The sequence below is a fragment of the Oncorhynchus keta genome, chromosome 14 (genome assembly GCF_023373465.1).
Source record: "Oncorhynchus keta strain PuntledgeMale-10-30-2019 chromosome 14, Oket_V2, whole genome shotgun sequence".
Classification (NCBI taxonomy): Eukaryota; Metazoa; Chordata; class Actinopteri; order Salmoniformes; family Salmonidae; genus Oncorhynchus; species Oncorhynchus keta.
Genome location: NC_068434.1, coordinates 55,250,633 through 55,272,551, shown reverse-complemented (window position 1 = coordinate 55,272,551; position 21,919 = coordinate 55,250,633). Strand labels below are relative to the sequence as shown.

The 21,919-nt window shown below is 41.6% G+C and overlaps 1 protein-coding gene across 4 annotated transcripts in view; it reads left to right on the top strand.

Moving 5' to 3' along the window:
* prmt3 (protein arginine methyltransferase 3) overlaps positions 1–21,919 on the top strand; it is a 100,968-nt gene that overhangs the window by 48,268 nt on the left and 30,781 nt on the right. For 2 of the 4 annotated variants that reach the window (XM_035786481.2, XM_035786482.2), the window contains exons 12-13: positions 1,493–1,680; positions 2,792–2,878. In XM_035786481.2, coding sequence (XP_035642374.1) covers positions 1,493–1,680; positions 2,792–2,878 — 275 coding nt within the window. Of the gene's footprint in view, positions 1–1,492; positions 1,681–2,791; positions 2,879–17,033; positions 17,254–21,919 lie in introns of those variants that run through there. The other 2 variants (XM_035786484.2, XM_035786483.2) reach the window with 2 other exon arrangements.

Sequence of the window (21,919 nt, the reverse complement as noted above, 5' to 3'; positions counted from 1 at the left end):
CCTGTAATTATTATTATTATTTTTTTACTTTAGTTTATTTAGTACATATTTTCTTAACTCTATTTCTTGAACTGCATTGTGTTTAAGGGCTTGTAAGTTAGCATTTCACAGTAAGGTGCACACAAACAACTAACATTTCATTTAAAGGTCCCGGGCATGCACACAACTGCAGTGTTGATAGCAAGTCAGGAATTCAGATTCAGCAGTGGAATCAGGGGGAAAAGGCGTCCAACTCAAAGCCAGACTCCTCAGAACTCTTAATTCATATATAAGCGACAGTCGCCCAGTGTCTGACCAATATAAATGTGCCTTTAGCTTTCTGTCATCTTTGATCACACACTGTGGTGGTCATCTCCACCGTCGACTGAAGCTGTGTCTGAAATCTATCTTGCATGCTACTTACTAAAACTACATACTGTGTACTGATACTGTTAGATACTATTTAGAATGTAATGTTTGGTAAAATATATGCAGTATGCAACAAATATCAACATACTAGGCTCAACCATATTGAGAATGCGCAATTACTTTGTTTTTAGCCATTTGTTCGTTTTGGTACGGCCTGTCCCCTTATATGATTGTCAGCTGTTGTCAAACACATGTTGGTCTGAAAATATGATTTTCTTCCTCAAGGCGATGCAGCAAATTCATACTATATTAAAAGACGAAATGAGTATGGCATCCTGGCATTTTAAAGTGTAAAACATTTTTGAAACGTTGTGTACCCAAACAACCTACTATTTAGTATGCAAGCACGGGTATCCGGACTTGGCCATATATCTCCACCCTCCCTAATAGGGATGGGCATGGTTAATTGAATATCAGGAGTGATTGTTTTATTTTCAAGCTCATTTTCTATCTCATGGGCTATGGCTTATGGGTTGCGTTTTACATGAAAAGGCATTTTACTATCACAGCGCATTTTCTCCACTTCAAATAGCAATTAGCCTGGTACAGGTACGAACCAACAGAGGGTCCACAACACAAGAAACAGATCAATGCAAATCACTCAGTTCTATGATGGCGACAGCAGACTTATCTTTCATTGTTACTGTTAGCCTAGTCTACTGTTAGTTAAAAAACTACAGATATAACACCCTGAAAACAACTGCACAATGTCTGCTGTTTATTTTAGCTTTATTTTACTAGGCAAGTCAGTTAAGAACAAATTCTTATTTTCAATGACTGCCTAGGAACTGTGGGTTAAATGCCTGTTCAGGGGCAGAACGACAGATTTGTACCTTGTCAGCTCGGGGATTTGAACTTGCAACCTTTCGGTTACTAGTCCTACGCTCTAAGGCTAGTGATGTGATTGGTGATGAGAGTAGAGGATTTATTTATTTGTATATATTTATTTATTTTTCCGAATTGAAAAAAAATCATGATATTCGAATAGTGAAATCATTTCAAATGCATATCCCTATCCCATATCCCCTATATCACTCTTCTCCTCTTATGTTCAGTCTGTCCATACATCTTACTCTCTTTTTAGTCTACCCTGATCGTTGCACCATCAGCCTGGCGGCAGTGGGCGACACGGAGAAGCACCAGGACCGCATTGCATTCTGGGATGACGTATACGGGTTCAAGATGGCGTGCATGAAGAGGGCCGTGGTGCCAGAGGCCGTGGTGCAGGTCCTCAAACCAGACACACTCATCTCTAAACCTGCAGTCATACAGGTATATACACACTCAAGGTATAGAGAAAGGAAAAAGGTTACAGAAATAGAGTGGGTGTAGAGGGTGAATACCGAGCGAGGGAAAGAGAGTTAGTCGTAGAGGGAGAGAGAGGTCCCTGGAGGCAGGTTGTTGTGTGTGGCAGTGCTCTAGTGCTGGGTGATTGATAAGTCTAATCCTTGTTTAAGTTCCTCTTTCGGAAACTTCATTACTCTGTCCCCCCTGCAGATGGAGAGGCACTCACTGAGCTGATGGAGAAAACACACACACACACACACACACCACAGAGAGACTACACATACACAAACACTGCAGGGAGAGTACAACACACACATTACAAGCACAATCATCCTCACAGATCATGCACTTACATACACCATATACACACACATTGCATTTCCTAATGGACTTTCTATATCACACACACAAATGAGAGCATGGATACCTTTTTTTAAACCATTTTTATCATTCTCTGTCTTTTCCATGGACGCTCCTTCCTCTACCCATCCTCCATTTTGTGAAGTAGCATGTTCTTTTCCATGTCTCTCCCATGATGAACGAGCGGAGCAGGTGAAATAATATAATTTGAATCCTCTAATCGATAATTTCTCCCCTTTAGTGAAAAATGGACAGCTCCCCCTTGGCCCAAATTGCATGGATTTCCATCCATTGCCTCACTCTGATACGATCCAATAACATTCCATTAAGGATGGTCGGAACGGAGTAAAATTAAGAGCCTGTCTCTCAGGGAATTGCAAATCCCTGTTCAAACAGTTATTGCTTTTTTCCTCTCAGAATGTTAAGGAATGTGCTTTAGAAGGTGAAATTGAAAAGGGGTATAAAACCGTCCCTAGTTGTTGTACTTTTTTAGGTATGTACGTCCTTTGTTGGGGACTCTAACCTCTTGTTTTGGCAAGTATTCTGTTTTTGGTGAATTGTACTCAAGAACAGGGGAAAGCAGTCATCTTTAGTACAAGTGCTTAGTTGTCTTGTATCGCTGATACTTCACTGTTCTTCTGTTTCTTGCTTGATAAGACCAAAAGCGTGTTATAATTTCCTGGTTTGTTGTGAAAGTGTGTGCATTGATCTTTTGTTTGTGGACTCCTCTCCTCAGGGGATCGATTGTAACGCAGTGTCTCTCTCTGAGCTGGAGTTTGCATCAGACTTCTGCCTAAAGATAACAGACAGCACGGACTGCACAGTGAGTCGTGCGCACACACACACGCACACGCACGCGCACACACACACCTAACTCAATCTTCTGAGTTAATCAAGGCTGTCAGCGGTGAGGATTGATCACAGGTGTGGTGATAAATGGGGCCAGCTAATTGGCTAGGAAGGGTGAGGTGGGTGGTACACCAGTGTGATGGATAGACAATCCTCCTGATCCCCAGGTGTGGCTGACTACATGCATCACATGTGAAGAGAGTTTGTCACACAAGGGAGATCTTATTACATATGTGGTGTGTTCCTTCTGTACCTTAAATATAAACATTTAATGCATATTTAATCTTTATGTTAAATATGCACATTTTGGTGCCTTCTCCAATTACTAATCAGGTCAAAACTCTACAGTGGGGTGGTGGTGGATTTGCGTCATGTTCAATATGGCACAACTTGGCATTTTCCAGCAGAAATTGAGTGCTCTTATAGGACAAGTTCAGGTATTGCCTCCCCATTTAGAAGCGTTCTGTGCAATTTCATGCCTACTGGGAACTGCTTTCTCTTATCTGTCTCTTGCCCGAGTACAAACCACCGTCATGTGCCCTTGAGCAAGGCACTTAAACCCAAAATGTCTCTACATCGAGGTGTGCTGAAATGTGGCTGACCCTGAGCCTCTCAACGTGCTTTGTGTGTATGGGGTTGTTGGGGGGCAGAATAAAAATAAACATTATAACCAAAAGGAGTATCCAAATAAAGAATCTAACACTAACAGCTCTAACACACCTGATAAACCTGGACTGATAGTGATAACCATGGTATAGTTGATTCTTTTTAAGCATTTTACATATTTTCCGTAACCAATCTTAGGCACTAGGCAGGGGGTGGATGATAGTTCACTCTGTACGGTGAACTGTCATCCACCTATCATCTAGTCTATTCTGTACTGTGCTGGCAGGCACTCACACCGCGGCTCTTTGTCTACCCCTCCTCTGGGAAGCTCACAGACTGATCGGCATAGGGCTCTGGTCAAACGCAGTGCACTATGAAGGGTGCCATTTGCGAAGCAACACACAGAGAGAGAACAGAGAGCAGAAATAGCCCTGGTGGACTCCGGCAAGTGATTTGTCTTTGGTGGCCCATTGTATTTCTGAGAGCATTGTGCAGTGTCTCTCTCCACTATTTCAAAAGTTAATCAATAGCTGGTTATTATCTGCTTCTGCTCTTGGTCGGCCCCGTGGATCTAATGGAATTTGTAAACATTTTCTTCTTTTCTCGGCCACATAATTGAACATATCCACCTTTTTTATTTGTTCCTTTTCTTGGAATGTGGATGACCTGTTCTAGGTTTAGAGCCTAGTGCAATGAGAAAAGTGAAACAAAAAATGATATGATTGGGCTAAAAACAGTCATTTAAATCAATGTTTTTAGTTATTTTGTGTTAATTATCTTGTATTAAAAAAAAAAATGGCCATGTAATTTTTCCTTCAAATCTGTGTAAGTGACTGAGCATTTGACTGAAAATGTGACCATTAACAGAATCTCTGGTGACAGGTGTTAAGGGTGGCCCTTGGGTGTCTGTGTTTGACCAGTATTGCAAAGGAGTATTGTGGATAGTGGGCAGACTGCGGGAGTTGGAAGAAATTTTCCATAGACACTGGCCAGTTTCGTGTTTTCCCCCTTATGGGTTAATGTTAGGATTTTAGAGGCGCCTAATCTTAGATCTTTGCCTATTGGTAACTTCTGCCCTGCGCGTGGACCACGTGTGAGGGAGAGAATGTGTGTGTGGGTGTGTATGATGGAGCTCCTGCTTTTGTTCTCCTGTCGACAGTCCATTCATCAGCGATGCCTGCCTAACCTTGCATTAAATGAACAGCACAACCCCTGCGTCTGCGCCGCGCACACAGAAGACAAATACCCCCCCTCTCTCTCCCTCCTTCTGCCCCCCCTTTTTACTCTATCACTCCTCCTTTCCTCGCACGTGTAGGCCGTGAAAACCTATGTCGAAAAGCATGGGTTGTGCTTGAAAGGTTTTGCATTGTTTTGTAAGTCAGCAAGACTATCTCAAGGGGTTGTCTTGTTTTTATGTATTTTTAAACTGCAGGTTAATTTCATTCAGTCTTGTGGTTCAATATCTATGCACTAGTCTATAGTCCAGATACAATCAATTTATTTTCCCCTTGGTGAGATAAAATAGTCCTTATTGATCTTTTTAAGACTAGTTACTTTAGACTAGCGGTTAAGACTTTTATTACTACAAAGCCATTTTCTGATAATATCCACTTGAGATCACTGCCCTGGTTGCTGTGAATTGTGGGGGGGAAATGAACACAAGAAGTTACAAACTATCCCTCACTTCAAAAGCCTCATAAAGATCTGGGTTGGTTCTAACACCAGTGTTTCTCACTGCTGAAGAGGTTGGAAGAAACTCACTTTTGCTTGATTCGTCTTTCAACTGCTCTCCATCAAATTGAAATCGTATAGAAAAAGTGGCCTTCAAGTCAGACAGAAGGCGCTCTCTGAAATTTCAGGGGTGTTTTGGAGCACATTACGAGCAAAATCATTAAACTCCCATCTCTGGTTATTTGTCAGCATCGCTAGTTGTACACCAGGTGACTGTCACAACAAACACCTTACCCCCTGGGTGCAGCCCCCATAACGTAACCCCATGCGTGTTACTGAGTTTACAGTCGCCCCTGCTGTGTCCCTTTAGTAATGAGGAAGTCCTGTCTGATTTCACACTATTGCTTTTACATAACTGTGATACAGGCAACAGTGTCAGACTGAATTCTTGACAGGGGTTGCTTATGGGTAGTACTCCAAAAAGGAGCTGTAAGGGGAGACGGATCAATGAAAGTGTCATATACACTGAGTGTACGAAGCATTAGAAACACCTTTCTTATATTGAGTTGCACCCTCTTTTGCCCTCAGAACATCCTCAATTCATCTGGGCATAGTCTCTACAAGGTGTTGAAAGCGTTCAATAGGGATGCTGGCCTATGTTGACTGCACTGCTTCACACAGTTGTCAAGTTGGCTGGATGTCCTTTGGGTGTAACCATTCTTGATACACACAGGACATTTTTGAGCGTGAAAAACCCAGCACCGTTGCAGTTCTTGACACACTCAAACCGGTGTGCCCGGCACCTACAACTGCACCCCGTTCAAAGACACTTAAATCTTTTGTCTTGCCTGTTCACCCTCTGAATGGCGCATACACACAATCCATTGTCTGTTCTCAAGGCTTAAACATCTTTCTTTAAACGGTCTCCTCCCCTTCATCTACACTGATTTTGAAGTGGATTTAACAATTCACCTTGTCAGTCTGTCATGGAAAGAGCAGGTTATCCTAATGTTTTGTACGGTCAGTGTATATCAGAGACACATTTAAATACAAACATTCCAGAAAACCAAAACCTGAAATAATTTGGCTCAACGTGGAAGAAAAATTCTAACATTTGTAAAAGATTAATGAAAAATTAAACACTATCTTGAATAGATAATTATTCAAACCTATGAGTCAATACATGTTAGAATCACCTTTTGCAGTAATAACAGCTGCGGGTCTTTCTGGGTAACTCTCTAAGAGACTTACACACCTGGATTGTGTAACATTTGCACGTTATTCATTTCAATGTTCTTCAAGCTGTTTCAAATTGGTTGTTGATCATTGCTAGACAACCATTTCCAGGTCTTGGTGTAGATTTTCAAGCAGATTTAAATCACAACTGTAACTCAGCCTCTCCAGAACCTTCACGGTCTTCTTGGTAAGCAACTCCAGTGTAGATTTGGCCTTGTGTTTTAGGTGAAGGTGTTTTGAGTAAAGCCAGTGTGTCTATGTATGCGAATGACTCAACACTATACATGTCAGCTACTACAGCGAGTGAAATCACTGGAACACTTAACAAAGAGCTGCAGTTAGTTTCAGAATGGGTGGCAAGGAATAAGTTAGTCCTAAATATTTCAAAAACGAAAAGCCTTGTATTTAGGACAAATCGTTCACTAAACCCTAAACCTCAACTAAATCTTGCAATAAATAATGTGGAAATTGAGCAAGCTGAGGTGACTAAACTGCTTGGAGTAACCCTGGACTGTAAACTGTCATGGTCAAACATGTTGATACATGTTGATACAGGGCCGATTTCGAGTTTTCATAACAATCAGAAATCTGTATTTTTGGGCGCCGATTTCCGATTATTAAAAAAAATATATATATATATGTATTTTTATTTTATTTAACTAGGCAAGTCAGTTAAGAACACATTCTTATTTTCAATGACTGCCTAGGAACTGTGGGTTAACTGCCTTGTTCAGGGGCAGAACGACAGATTTTCACCTTGTCAGCTCAGGGGTTCCAACCTTGCAACCGCACAGTTAACTAGTCCAACGCTCTAACCATTGCACTCCACGGGTAGCCTGCCTGTTACACGAATGCAGTAGAAGCCAAGGTAAATTGCTAGCTAGCATTAAACGTATCTTATAAAAAACAATCAATCATAATCACTAGTTATAACTACGAATCCAGTTTAGCAGGCAATATTAACCAGGTGAAATTGTAATTTCTCTTGCGTTCATTGCACTCAGAGTCAGGGTATATACAACAGTTTGGGCTGCCTGGCTAATTGCGAACTAATTTGCCAGAATTTTACGTAATTATGACATACATTGAAGGTTGTGCAATGTAACAAGAATATTTAGACTTAGGGATGCCACCCACCCGTTAGATAAAATACCGAACAGTTCCGTATTTCACTAAAATAATAAACGTTTTGTTTTCGAAATGATAGTTTCCAGATTCGATCATATTAATGACCAAAGGCTCGTATTTCTGTGTGTTATTATGTTATAATTAAGTCTGATTTGATAGAGCATTCTGCCGCAGGTCCGTAATCATTCATTCAAACAGCACTTACCTGCGTTTTGCCAGCAGCTCTTCGCAAGCACAGCGCTGTTTATGACTTCAAGCCTATCAGCCTAATGGCTGGTGTAACCAATGTGAAATGGCTAGCTAGTTAGCTGGGTGTGCGCTAATACTGTTCCAAACGTCACTCGCTTTTAGATTTGGAGTAGTTATTCCCCTTGCGCTGCAAGGGCCGCGGCTTTTGTGGAGCGATGGATACCGATGCTTCGGGTGTGGCTGTTGTCGATGTGTTCCTGGTTTGAGCCCAGGTAGGGGCGAGGAGGGGGACGGACGCTGTACTGTTACACTGGCAATACTATAGTGCCTATAAGAACATCCAATAGTCAAAGGTATATGAAATACAAATGGTATAGAGAGGAATAGTCCTATAAATACTATATTAACTACAACCTAAAACCTCTTACCTTGGAATATTGAAGTCTCATGTTAAAAGGAACCACCAACTTCAAATCAAATCAATCATATGTTCTCATGTTCTGAGCAAGGAACTTAAACGTTAGCTTTTTTTACATGGCACATATTCTACATGGCACATGTGACTTTCTTCTCCAACACTTTGTTTTTGCATTATTTAAACCAAATTGAACGTTTCATTATTTATTTGAGGCGAAATGTGTTTTATTGATGTTTTATATTAAGTTAAAATAAGTGTTAATTCAGTATTGTTGTAATTGTCATTATTACAAATAAAAAATTGGCCGATTTTAATCTGTATCGGATTTTTTGGTCCTCCAATAATCGGTATCGGCGTTGAAAAATCATAATCGGTCGACGTCTAATCTGGACTATTGTTCAGTCGTGTGGTCAGGTGGCACAAAGAGGGACTTTGGAACACTACAATTGGCTCAGAACAGGGTAGCACGGCTGGCTCTTAAATGTACACGTAGAGATAACATTAATAATGTGCATTTAAATCTCTCATGGCTCAAAGTGGATTTCATCACTACTTGTTTTTGTAAGAAATGGTGACAAGCTGAATGCACCAAACTGTCTGTTTAAACTACTAGCACACAGCTCGACACCCATGCATACCCCACAAGAAATTCCACCAGAGGTCTCTTCACAATCCCCAAGTCCAGAACAGACTATGGGAGGTGCACAGTACTACATAGAACCAAGGCTACATGGAACTCTATTCCACATCAGGTAACTGATGCAAGCAGTAAAATCCGATTTTAAAAAACGGATAAAAATACACCTTATGGAATAGCGGGGACTGTGAAGAGACACACACTACACACATGGATTTTGTATTGTGATAGTGGACTGGTGGCCTGAGAGAACACACTTAATGTGTTGTGAAAAGTGTTATGAAATGTCATGTAATATTTAAAATGGTATATAACTGCCTTAATGTTGCTGGATCCCAGGAAGAGAGTAGCTGCTGCCTTGGAATCAGCTAACGGGGATCCTTAATCAATAAAAATAAAAATATACATTGTCTATACTGTTTATACTGTAATATATTGTCTGCGTATATTCCTTCAATTTACTAATTGCCTGGGCCAGGTGTTCCATGTATGAAGATAAAAATAGCAAAGGAGGACCGTGTGGACCAATTTGAATCAGTCTCAAGACGACAACATTTTGGAAAACAGTTTAATATCTGTTTCTATCAAAGATGGGGGGCGATAGTGAGAACACTGGGTGGCATCCTTACATTATTTTTTAATACATAAAAGTACAATTTTTGATGTATTCACATCTCTCCTGATGAACCTTTGTGAAAGTCTGTGGTAATAATTTTGAGCATTAATTAACTTAATTGATTCTTACATTTTAAATAGACCTATCCAGGTTATTTGCCTTTTATTCATGCTATCCAATGCCCTTTTGAGTTCAATGAGAGAGATTTGGGCTCCCAGCGAGGAGGTGTATTTACAATCAGAGTTGTACAGTTATTTATGGAAGCAGGAGAATCTTTGCTTTATTAATATTGGTTCTGATAGTAATTCCCCTGTTTCAGACTCAATAGTTGCTGTATCAGCTAATTGATCATTACTGTGTAGCTTGTTGGCCAGTAAATGACTGGGACCATGGAAGTAATGGTTGAGTCTAATTTTGCCCTCTGTCTTATTAAGTTCTGTCTTGACTTTGGAAAGAGTAATAGCTACCTGGTCTGAAAAGAGTGTTTGTTGAGAATGCAACATTTCCAATTCTGATATCTTCTTTAATTGTGATTTATTCAACCCACATGCAAATGTCAGTTTAATTATTTTTTTAACAAAACCTTTGGTGGCATCCCATAGAATCTGGGGGTTGTCAACTGAATTTTTGTTTTTTATGGTTATCGATTTAGTTCAATTTCAAGATGATCACAGAATGTTGGAGTTTGTAGTAATGAAACTTTGAAATGCCATCTTGTGGCTCTTTTAGGAGATTCTGACATTTGAAGTTGGCAGTAGTAAGTGGGGTGATCAGACAAGCTCATATGTTGAATTTCTATTTTCTTGATTAAAGTAAATAGAGATATAGATAATAGTATGAAATCGTCTATGAGTAGAAAGTGTACTCTCTTCATTTAGGATTATGTGCTCGCCAGGCATCAATGAGGTTGTACCAGACAAGCTAAATTACTTCTATGCTCGTTTTGAGGCAAATAACACTTAAACATGCATCAGAGCATCAGCTGTTCCGGATGACTGTGAGATCACGCTCTCCGTAGCCAATGTGAGTAAGGCCTTTAAACAGGTCAACAATCACAAGGCCAGACGGATTACCAGGACGTGTACTCTGAGCATGTGCTGACCAACTGGCAAGTGTCTTCACTGGCATTTTCTGTAATACCAACATGTTTCAAGCAGACCACCATAATCCCTGTGCCCAAGAACACGAAGGTAACCTGCCTAAATGACCACTAACCCGATGCACGCATGTCTGTAGCCATGAAGTTCTTTGAAAGGCTGGTCATGGCTCACATCAACACCATTATCCCAGAAACCCTAGACCCACTCCAATACTGCCCCAACAGATCCACAGATGATGCAATCGCTATTGCACTCCACACTGCCCTTTCCGACCTGGACAAAAGAAACACCTACAGTTGAAGTCGGAAGATTACATACACCTTAGCCAAATACATTTAACCTCACAATACAATACAAAACCTCACAAATACATTTAACCTTCACAATTCTTGACATTTAATCCTAGTAAAAATTCCCTGTCTTAGGTCAGTTATGATCTCCACTTCATTTTAAGAATGTGAAATGTCAGAATAATAGTACAGAGAGTGATTTATTTCAGCTTTAATTTCTTTCATCACATTCCCAGTGGGTCAGAAAAGTTTACACACTCAATTAGTATTTGGTAGCGTTGCCTTTAAATTGTTTAACTTTGGTCAAATGTTTCGGGTAGCCTTCCACAAGCTTCCCACAATAAGTTGAAGGAATTTTGGCCCATTCCTCCTGACAGAGCTGGTGGAACTGAGTCAGTTTTGTGGGCCTCCGTGCTCACACACGCTTTTTCAGTTCCGCCCACAACTTTTCTATGGGATTGAGGTCGGGGCTTTGTGATGGCCAATCCAATACCTTGACTTTGTTGTCCTTAAGCCATTTTGCCACAACTTTGGAAGTATGCTTGGGGTCATTGACCCTTTGGAAGATCCATTTATGACCAAGCTTTAACTTCCTGTCTGATGTCTTGAGATGTTGCTTCAATATATCCACATAATTTCCATCCTCATGATGCCATCTATTTTGTGAAGTGCACCAGTCCCTCCTGCAGCAAAGCGCCCCCACAATATGATGCTGCCACCCCCGTGATTCAAGGTTGAGATGGTGTTCTTCCGCTTGCAAGCATCCCCCTTTTTCCTCCAAACATAACGATGGTCATTATGGCCAAAGAGTTATATTTTTGTTTCATCAGACCAGAGGACATTTTTCCAAAAAGTACAATCTTTGTCCCCATGTGCAGTTGCAAACCGTAGGCTGGCTTTTTTATTGCGGTTTTGAAGCAGTGGCTTCTTCCTTGCTGAGCGGCCTTTCAGGTTATGTCGATACAGGACTTGTTTTACTCTGGATAAAGATACTTTTGTACCAGTTTCCTCCAGAATCTTCACAAGGTCCTTTGTTGTTGTTCTGGGATTGATTTGCACTTTTCGCACCAAAGTACGTTCAGCTCTAGGAGACAGAGCGCATCTCCTTCCTGAGTGGTATGACGGCTGTGTGGTCCCATGGTGTTTATACTTGCTTACTATTGTATGTACAGATGAACGTGGTACCTTCAGCCGTTTGGAAATTGCTCACAAGGATGAACCAGACTTGTGGAGGTCTACAACCTTCTTTCTGAGGTCTTGGCTGATTTCTTTTGATTTTCCCATGGTGTCAAGCAAAGAGGCACTGAGTTTGAAAGTAGGCCTTGAAATACATCCACAGGTGCACCTCCAATTGACTCAAATGATGTAAATTAGCCTATCATATTCTTCTAAAGCCATGACATCATTTTCGGGAATTTTCCGAGCTGTTTAAAGGCGCAGTCAATTTAATGTAAACGTAACACTCCACTAGAACTGTGATACAGTGAATTGTAAGTGAAATAATCTCTCTTTAAACATTTTTTGGAAAAATGACATGTCATGCACACAGTAGATGTCCTAACCGGCTTGCCAAAACTATTGTTTGCTAACATGAAATTTGTGGAGTGGTTGAAAAACGAGTTTTAATGACTCCATCCTAAGTGTATGTAAACTTCTGACTTCAACTGTAGCTGTACCAAGATATTTGCATTGCTACTAAGTAAACCTCCAATTGGTCCCCACTCTTCCACCTGCTAAAACTCCTCACCCCGATTTGGGTTGTTATCCCAATGCCGGCAGACCGCCCCCGACCCCCTCAGATCCCATGGCCCGGAAAGACCGGGACCCATCCTTCGAAAAGAGCACACAGTGCCTCCCACAGAACAGAAGCGGATCAACCGCCAAATGCATTTTACATCTCCCTCAACTTGATTTGTATTATATAGAGGCATAAAAAAAAGTGTATATATATATATATATATATATATAATCCTGTTTATTTTATTTTCCATAATTAGCCATTCATATTTGTTGTAATGTAGGCAGTTTATGCAAAGGATTTTTACCTCTCTCCAGTCTCGCCATTTCCGAAAGTACATTTTGGCAAGCAGTTATTGTTTTAGCAAACAATTATTGTGATTCATCTTATATCGTCTTTAACATATTTTACTCCCTTGCAACAGTTGTGGGATACACACTCACACACACTCAACCCCTTTCCCCCACAACAACCATAGACTCATATTCAGTTGCACTATCCCAGAGCCCAGCTCAAGAAAGGTCTTGATTTACCAATGCATATACAGTTGCACTGTTTGAGAAGGCCTGCAAAACTGATCAAAAAATGGCCAGGAATGAGAAGATTTGATAAACCATTGTCATGTCCTAGGTGACGGAGGTCAGATATACCCCCTTTCCCCTGAAACACCCAGACATGGTCCCCCGTAGTAACCATATTCCCAAGAATCTCTGTGCAGTCAGCCCTTTGATTATCTGCCACCATAATATGCCCCCTCTTTGAATGTCCGAGTGTGACCCCCTCCCCATGGGTTACTACAGCTAGTGTTGCCAGCACTGCCACTGCCTGGGTGGGGGCACCCCACCGGAGTCCCCACCGGCTAGATACAGTTTCGTCAAGGTTCTCAGCAGCTTTGAGAATTTCCTTGTATATTATGTTCTCCCATCAGGGGGCTCTGACTTTGCAGGACCAACCCTGCCAGGCAGGTTCAGAATCTTGAGGGGGCGGTGCTGCTCTAGAAGGTCTCTGACTGTATTTTGGCTCCGTACAGGCTGCTTACAGCAGGCCCATAAAACAGATAGGGACTTCTCCTTAGTGTCTGGGACGTTCAGGTGTGTGTCTAGGGCAGGGGTTCTTAAACTTTTTCGGCCTGGGACCCAAATTAGAAATGTTGTATTTTCCTCGGACCAAAGCTTAGGAAAATATGCAACTATACATAAATATTGGTACATCTCATTGCCCTTATGCCTAAAACAAATGCAATATAGACAAAAAAACAAAAAAATAAAAAAATAATTGTCTTTATAAATATACATGGATGTTTATTTTCCACCATTAAAAACACTCTTACATTTCTGTCTCGGTTGGAACTGTTACAATAATTCATTTTCATTCTAAACTGGAATAAACTGATTGATCACATCACACAGATGAATAACATAACACACACACACACACAGGCTTTTTGATAGTGTAACCCTAACCCTGTAACAGTACAGATGGAAAATAAACAGGCCTACTATAGATCTTACTTGTATAAATTGTTACAAGAAAATCTAGGTTGGAACTGTTGCTGTTAAGATACAATGCATATTTTTTTATTCTGAACTAGAATAAACTGATTGATCACATGACACAGATGTAGACCAGAAAACACACACAAACAGTCCTAATGAGTGGCTGGTTGAAGTTTTCAACAAGCATGTCTGTTCTGGGCTCAGTTTTTGACAGTGCAACGCGGCGGGCATACTCCGCGATAAGACTGTTTCCGTTCTTGATTTTTTTTGAGTATGTCAGAGTTGAGACCCCTGACTTGCATAGATAGGTATGTGGTGCCAAACTGGATCAGAACATCTACTGCTTTCGCAGTCAGACAGGAGACCGCTTCCTGCTGCATCCCAGAACTGTGTGAGTGTTTGCCTAAAAAAATAGCTTGCTTCAATCAGTTTATTCCAGTTCAGAATACTAATTATTACTTGTATTTTAACAGCAAGTTCCAACTTAGACTAGTTTTCAATAATAATTTCTACAGGAAAATGTACAGTAGGCCTGATCATTTTTCATCTTAATCTGTACTGTTACTAAGGGTTGCACCATCAGTAACAAGCTAGCCTGTTTGGCTAATGTTAGCTATTAGCTGTGTACAAGGCCAGGGGATTGTTTGAAAGAGAAGCTCACATCTACTACTATGAGAGATAGTACTCCTTTATTTCTGCTGATCATCACCTGTTATAAAATGACAACAATGCCTTGCTAGTTTACTTACTTTTCCGCTGTCAACACTGTTTCCTGAAGCATTCTGCCCTGTTCTGAAAGAACTCCCTGGGTTTACCATCATGCAGTGGATGTTTTGTCAGGACCTATTGTTTTATTAATTTGTGTGCGCTTTCCACGTTATTTCTCAAAGTTTGTATGAAAGCGAGAGAAACCCATCCCTGTATTTGCGTTTCATAACAATTGAGCTCAGTCAGAACTTGAGGCAATAGCATGAGTCCATTTGATGACAGTGGTGAGTGATGGCGAGAGGGAAGGACACGTCATTGGCTGACAGTGCATCATCTGCTGCTGAACGACAGCGCTGCATCGTATGTCGTGGAGTGATCTTCAAGAAAACTGTAGAAAAAAAGATCAGTTGATCCGTGAAGCACACAGGCATCTACAACTCGCGTAGCTGCCAAACTGAGCAGAGGCCGCTGCTAAGCAGAGAGCGCACTGAACAGAGAGCACAGATGCACTTGGCCAAATCAATTCCAGTAATTAATGAAATAATAACAAATTTACTCTGACACGTCGCATCCCACCATTAACAGGTCCGAGACCCACTTTGGGTCGCGACCCATACTTTAAGAAAAGCAGGTGTTGGGTTGTGGACTGTTCCATCAGTATATGTAGGACCATAAATAAATACATTAGATGTATAATGTATTTTAAAAATGTAGTTCCACCATGATAGGACAATAAATAAGTGTAATTCAATATAAAATGTATATCCCTCATCGGCACAAAATAGAAAGCTCTCACAACCCCTGCTCACAGACATACATCTGGGAAATGCAACCATTTCCATTTCCATTCTCACTCAACGCCACACTTTCCCAAACACCAAAAAACACACACCACACCATCCATCTCAATACAACCACACGTACCCACATACTGTGCCTTATGCCTACTGTGTTTTTATCTCCACCATGTTGAATTAGTGATTTTGTGTTCCATTTAGTTCTTTTTGAAGATCGATAGAAAAGCTGTATCTTTTTTTGGTTGACAGCCCTAACTCTGAGTTAGTGATTGCTGTTTAGCAGTCCGATGGCCTTGAGATAGAAGCTGTTTTTCAATCTCTGATGCATCTGTACTGGCCTCACCTTCTGGATGGTATCGGGGTGAACAGGCAGTGGCTTGGGTGGTTGTTGTCCTTGATGATCTTTTTGGCCTGCCTGTGACAATGGGTGCTGTAGGTGTCCTGGAGGGCAAGTAGTTTGCCCCCCAGTGATGCGTTGTGCAGACCGCACCACCCTCTGGAGAGCCCTGCGGTTGTGGGCGGTGCAGTTGCTGTACCAGGTGGTGATACAGCCTGACAGGATGCTCTCAATTGTGCATCTGTAGAGGTTTATGAGGGTTTTAGGTGACACGCCACATTTCTTCAGCCTCCTGAGGTAGTAGAGGCGCTGTTGCGCCTTCTTCACCACACTGTCCGTGTGGGTGGACCATTTTAGTTTGTCCGTGATGTGTACGCCGAGGAACTTAGCGTTCTACCTTCTCCACTGCTGTCCCGTCGATGTGGATAGGGGGGTGCTCACTCTGCTGTTTCCTGAAGTCCACGATCATCTCCTTTGTTTTCCTGACACAACACTCCAAGTGCTCTCACCTCCTCCCTATAGGCTGTCTCGTCGTTGTTGGTGATCAAGCCTACTGCTGTTGTGGTCTGCAAACTTGATGATTGAGTTGGAGGCGTGCATGGCCACGCAGTCAAGGGCGAACAGGGAGTACAGGAGGGGGAGTTTAGGTGATGGTGGCTATGGACAAAAAACATGGCTCATTGGCATCACCAATCCTACACACTGACAACGATGCAGAAGAGAACTACAACCATGCCCAGATGAAAACAAGGAGTTTAGTAGAGAGCTCAATCGGTGTCCTAAAGTCCAGATTCAGATGCATTGACCGCTATTGGGGAGTTATTTTATACAGCCCAGAAAAAACATGCAAAATCATAAGCTTAGCATGTACCTTGCACAACATCTGCAAACAACACAGGATGCCACACCCCAATATACCTGACATTCCACCAGCTGTACCTGACCAGGATGTTGCCTCTGGTAGATGTAATGCTGGCCTACTAGCAAGAAATGACCTCATAAGGAGGAGATTCACATGACAAAACATAAGGTTTGTATGATATCGAAACAGAATTATTTTAGAATATTATTCTTCAAGTCTTCTTCGCTTCTCCATTGCAAACTTCTTCTCCGAGGCTAACTTCTCCTTCTCAAGGGCTAATCTCTCGCCTTCCACCTTCAGCAGCTCCTCCTGCACCCTGAGCATGGCCGTGACCTCCCCCAGGAGCGTACTCTGGAAACCCACCATCTCATCTACACCAGCAAGCCTCCTTGGGGTGTCATAATGGATAAGGATCTGAGACAGGCGTAGCTCCTCTGTGCCTTCAGTGATTATCTGTTGAGAAAATACAATTCATCTGTTATGGAATGATATGTGCTGTAGGCCTATTATAGAATAATAATAAACGTTTTAAATGAGATATCAAACAAACACCTACCCCTGCTTGTTCTTCTGTCATATGATTATGACGATCCATGGCTCCCACATCTGGGCACATGGGCATGTGGATGATGTCCAGTGTTATTTCTGGAAGGTCTAAAAACATTGTTTCAGCATGACAACAAAGTTTGAAGAGCTGTAGGCTTGATATGATGAGAGAAGTAAACAAGTGTAATGTTAGCTGCACAACTGGATAATCTTGTAACCATGAACATTTTCTGGCGCCACTGCCACAGATACAGTTGGCTACCAGACAATTAAAGAAAACAAATTAAATGTGCATTATTTAGCTAGCTAGTAATTAGGAATATATTACAATATCTTAGACGTGTTATATAGCTAGAATTAGCTCGTCAATTTGCAAAGAAGAACTTTGCTATCTTAGTTAATGTTAATGTCGTTAGCTATGTTGGCTAATTAGTCAGAGTCGATGCCCGAGCGCAGTCCCTGTACTACAGTCTCTCCTATCATGGACAACACCTTCTCCTGAGCTGGTCCAATTGAATGATCGATACCCCCCTCCAGTCTTCAACTCCCTGCTTCTTTCAGCCAACTTCTTTTTTACGGCTTCCCTGTCCCTTGCCATGCTGACCCTAACAAGCCCATTTATATTTTGCTGTGTTTATCAAGTGTTGGAAAAATGTGTTAATTCCCAACTGACTGACTTTGTTTTTGTCTATAGTACTCTCTCTGGTATGCAATATGATTTCCGCTCAGGTTATGGATCTGTCACTCAAACCTTAAAGGTCCTAAATTATGTCACCATTTCCATGGATTCTAAGCAATGTTGTGCTGCTATTTTATTGACTTGGCCAAAGCTGTTGATACAGTAGACCATTCCATTCTTGTGGGCCGGCTAAGGAGTATTGGTGTCTCTGAGGGGTCTTTGGCCTGGTTTGCTAACTACTTCTCTAACTGCATTAACTCAGAACATGTGCTGCCACTACCTACCAAGGGAGTGCCCCAAGGCTCGATCCAGATGATAGTCTTATACTCAGCTGGCCCCTCTCCGGATTTTGTGTTAAACGCTCTACAACAAAGCTTTCTTGGTGTCCAACAAGCTTTCTCTGCCCTTAACCTTGTTCTGAAACCTCAAAAACATAGGTAATGTGGTTTGGTAAGAAGAATGCCCCGCTCCCCACCAGTGTGATTACTACCTCTAAGGGTTTAGAGCTCGAGGTAGTCACCTCATACAAGTACTTGGAAATATGGCAAGACGGTACACTGTCCTTCTCTCAGCACATATCAAAGCTGCAGGCTAAGGTTAGGTTTGGACTTGGCTCCTCTTTCACCCCTGCTGCCAAACTAACCCTGATTCATATTATATTATTATTATCATCATCCTACCCATGCTAGATTATGAAAACATCATTTATAAATTGTCAGGTAAGGGTGCTCTCGAGCAGCTAGATGTTCTTTACCATTCGGCCACCCTATGCTCCTCTGTAAACTGGTCATCTCTGTATAACCGTCGCAAGACCCACTGGTTGATGCTTATTTATAAAAACCCTCTTAGGCCCCTCTCCCCCCATCTGAGATACTTACTGCAGCCCTCATCCTCCACATACTACACCCGTTCTGCCAGTTACATTCTATTAAAGGACCCCAAAGTGCACACATCCCTGGGTCGCTCTTCTTTTCAGTTCGCAACTGGAACGAGCTGCAAAAAACACTAAAACTGGACAGTTTTTTTTCTCCATCTCTTCATTCAAAGACACTCTTACTGACATTTGTGGCTGCTTTGGGTGATGTATTGTTCTCTCTTGTTCCCTTCTTGCCCTTTGCTGTTGTCTATGCACAATAATGTTTGTACGATGTTTTGTGCTGCTACCATGTTGTATTGTCATGTATTGATGCCATACTATGTTGTTGTTTAAGGTCTCTCTTTACGTAGTGCTGTGGTGCTCTCTCTTGTCGTCATGTGCGTTTTGTCCTATATTTTTATTTAACATTTTTAATCCCAGCTCCGCAGGAGGCCTTTTGGTAGACCGTCATTGAAAATAAAACTTTGTTCTTAACTGACTTGCCTCGTTAAATAAAAAATGTAAAAACCCGACGGCGTAGACCGACTCGACCATTCTCGCCTTTCCTCTCTTTTTGGTCTCTGCAGTGACCCCGCAGTTATCAAGTCTCTCCAACAGCAACCTTTTCCTGCCTGCTATTTCCTCCACCATCACGTCAAGCTCTTGTTTGCTTTAGTTTTTATTGCACTTTCCTTGGTTACCCATTTTTTGTTTCGCTGTAGCTTGTCTGATGGTTATAATTTGTGAAAAATATAGGTTTTTTTGTGTGTGTAAAGTGTTTGCGAGCCAACTAAAAATGTTTTATTCTTGAGACATAAAGCAAAAAAATTGGATTTGGCCCATTTTATTATATCTATCATCCCATTGGTTTCAAGCACTAATCACTAATGTCAATGCCACGTAAGATATATACTAAGTTCAAAAGAAAGATGTTCCTAAAAACTATGAATTCCTAAGAACATTTTGAGGAATTGCATTTTTGGAACTTTTATTTGTTTGTAATTAGTATTTTGTGAATCCAGACCCTGGTCGTTGTGGTTGAATCTGTGTTTGAAATTCATTGCTAGTAAACTATAAAAATTGAGTCGCACAATCCATATATAAACGGCCAGTAATTTTGGGGGTAAAACATCAACGTTTCGGCGTCACTGTGCCTCCTTCAGGGTGATGTCATGAATTCTTGAACCAGGTTATGTAGACAAACAGTGCAATTAGTGCAACCAATGACAATAGTGAGGCGTGTGTCATAATGATTAAGTTAATTAGAATGAATTGAGTGAAACTGTTAAAAAACAATAGTTTATGGCATATGAAAGATATAGGTTATCATATGCAAACATCATTTAATATTGTACATAATATTAGCATCAGCATACATTATTTTTAATTCACTTTCACATGTTTAATTGTTTCCTTTTGGTTCAACCTTAATGCATAATAAGAATCATCAACTCCGAATGGGCTGTATTTGGGGTGGCAGGGTAGCCTAGTGGTTAGAGCGTTGGACTAGTAACCGAAAGGTTTCAAGTTCGAATCCCCGAGCTGACAAGGTACAAATCTGTCGTTCTGCCCCTGAACAGGCAGTTAACCCACTGTTCCTAGTGAATTTGACTTGCCTAGTAAAATAAAGATAAAATAAATACAAATAAAATTCCTGAAGAGAATGTGTTATTCGTGATGATCTGTCAAGAACAAAAATTGGCGATTGGCGTATTTGTTTGGCCACCCTGAACACCAACGTTATACACACATTAGAATAATGAAGTACAGTGTTAAATAGTTGAGAACAAGTATGGGGAATAACTGAAAGGACAACTGAATAATAACATTATAGCTTAATGTGTATCTTGTTAAAAATGGTCCAGTAGAGTAGACATTTTCATTTTGGTTATGCACACACATACACACACATTGGGTAGAGAGCAGGAAATGTGCGATTCCAGTGGCTCTCACACATTCTGAACCTATACTAAGTAATTTGACATTGTTGGTCCAAGTATTAATCTAGTACAAACTGCTCATTCTCCTCAATACTCACTTCAGAATGTGTGAGAGCCACTGGAATCGCACATTTCCTGCTCTCTACCCAATGTGTGTGTGTGTGTGTATGTGTGCAGGCACTGCGGCGGAACAGTGGGAGATGGGAGCAGGCCTGAGTAGAGTAGGGAGGTAGGTGCGCTGTGTTCAGCACTACACACCAAGCAGACTGGGGCCTGGAGAGCAGGGTGGATAGGAGGAGGGGCACATTCACACTAACCCTCCCGTGAGTTAGTTGTGGAGGAAACCTCCACGCCTGGATAAACCCCATCAAAAGCGTATTAGCTCTCCCTCCCTTCCCCCCTTTCCACTCCCCCCGTCCCCCCCTTTCACACTCCTCCCCCCCTGCTGTATAATAGTATCTGGTTGAGCCACGTGGCGTGCCGACACGCGGTCGGGCAAAAGGGGAGTGATGATGAATTGCTCCCTGTTGGTGTTATCCGTGATGATAATTATTAATTTTCTCCCCCTCTTCCCTGGGAACGGGGGTCCGGAATGTGGCGGCATTCCAGAGCGGGCCGCCGGAAAGCCCACTGTCATCACTTATCCCCGACAGATCCCGGGCCGAAGGCTAAACGCTGATGAAAATAAAAAGCGCTCATTTGATTTGTCCCATTTTCGCAGTTTGTGTGTCGTCGTCGTCCCCATAAGTCCTCCTCTCTCATTCAACGTCCCCCTTTCTCACTCCCTCCTGGCCTCTCTCCCACCTTCTCTTTCTCTCTCGCCTTTTATTTCTCTCTCGCCTTCTATTTCTCTCCCTCCCTCTCTCTCTCCCTAACCTATGCAGAGGTGGGTGGGCTGTAGTATTGGTGTGTAGCAGCCTCGTGGGGGTCTTATTTTTGGCTACCCACCATGGTTAACTAAGCCTGTACTCTGCTTCAGTCTTTGGTGTTTCACGTTACAGTATTGAAGCTTTGAGCTGATTAAGCTGGAATTAAGCCTATTTATCCCAGTTTGGAAGCGTTTCCTTTTCACTTTTTCATTCTTCCATTTTACTTTCTGTACGGGACATTATCTGTAAAAAAAACAGTATCTGTAAGATTTTTTTATAGAATTTAAACAGTATCT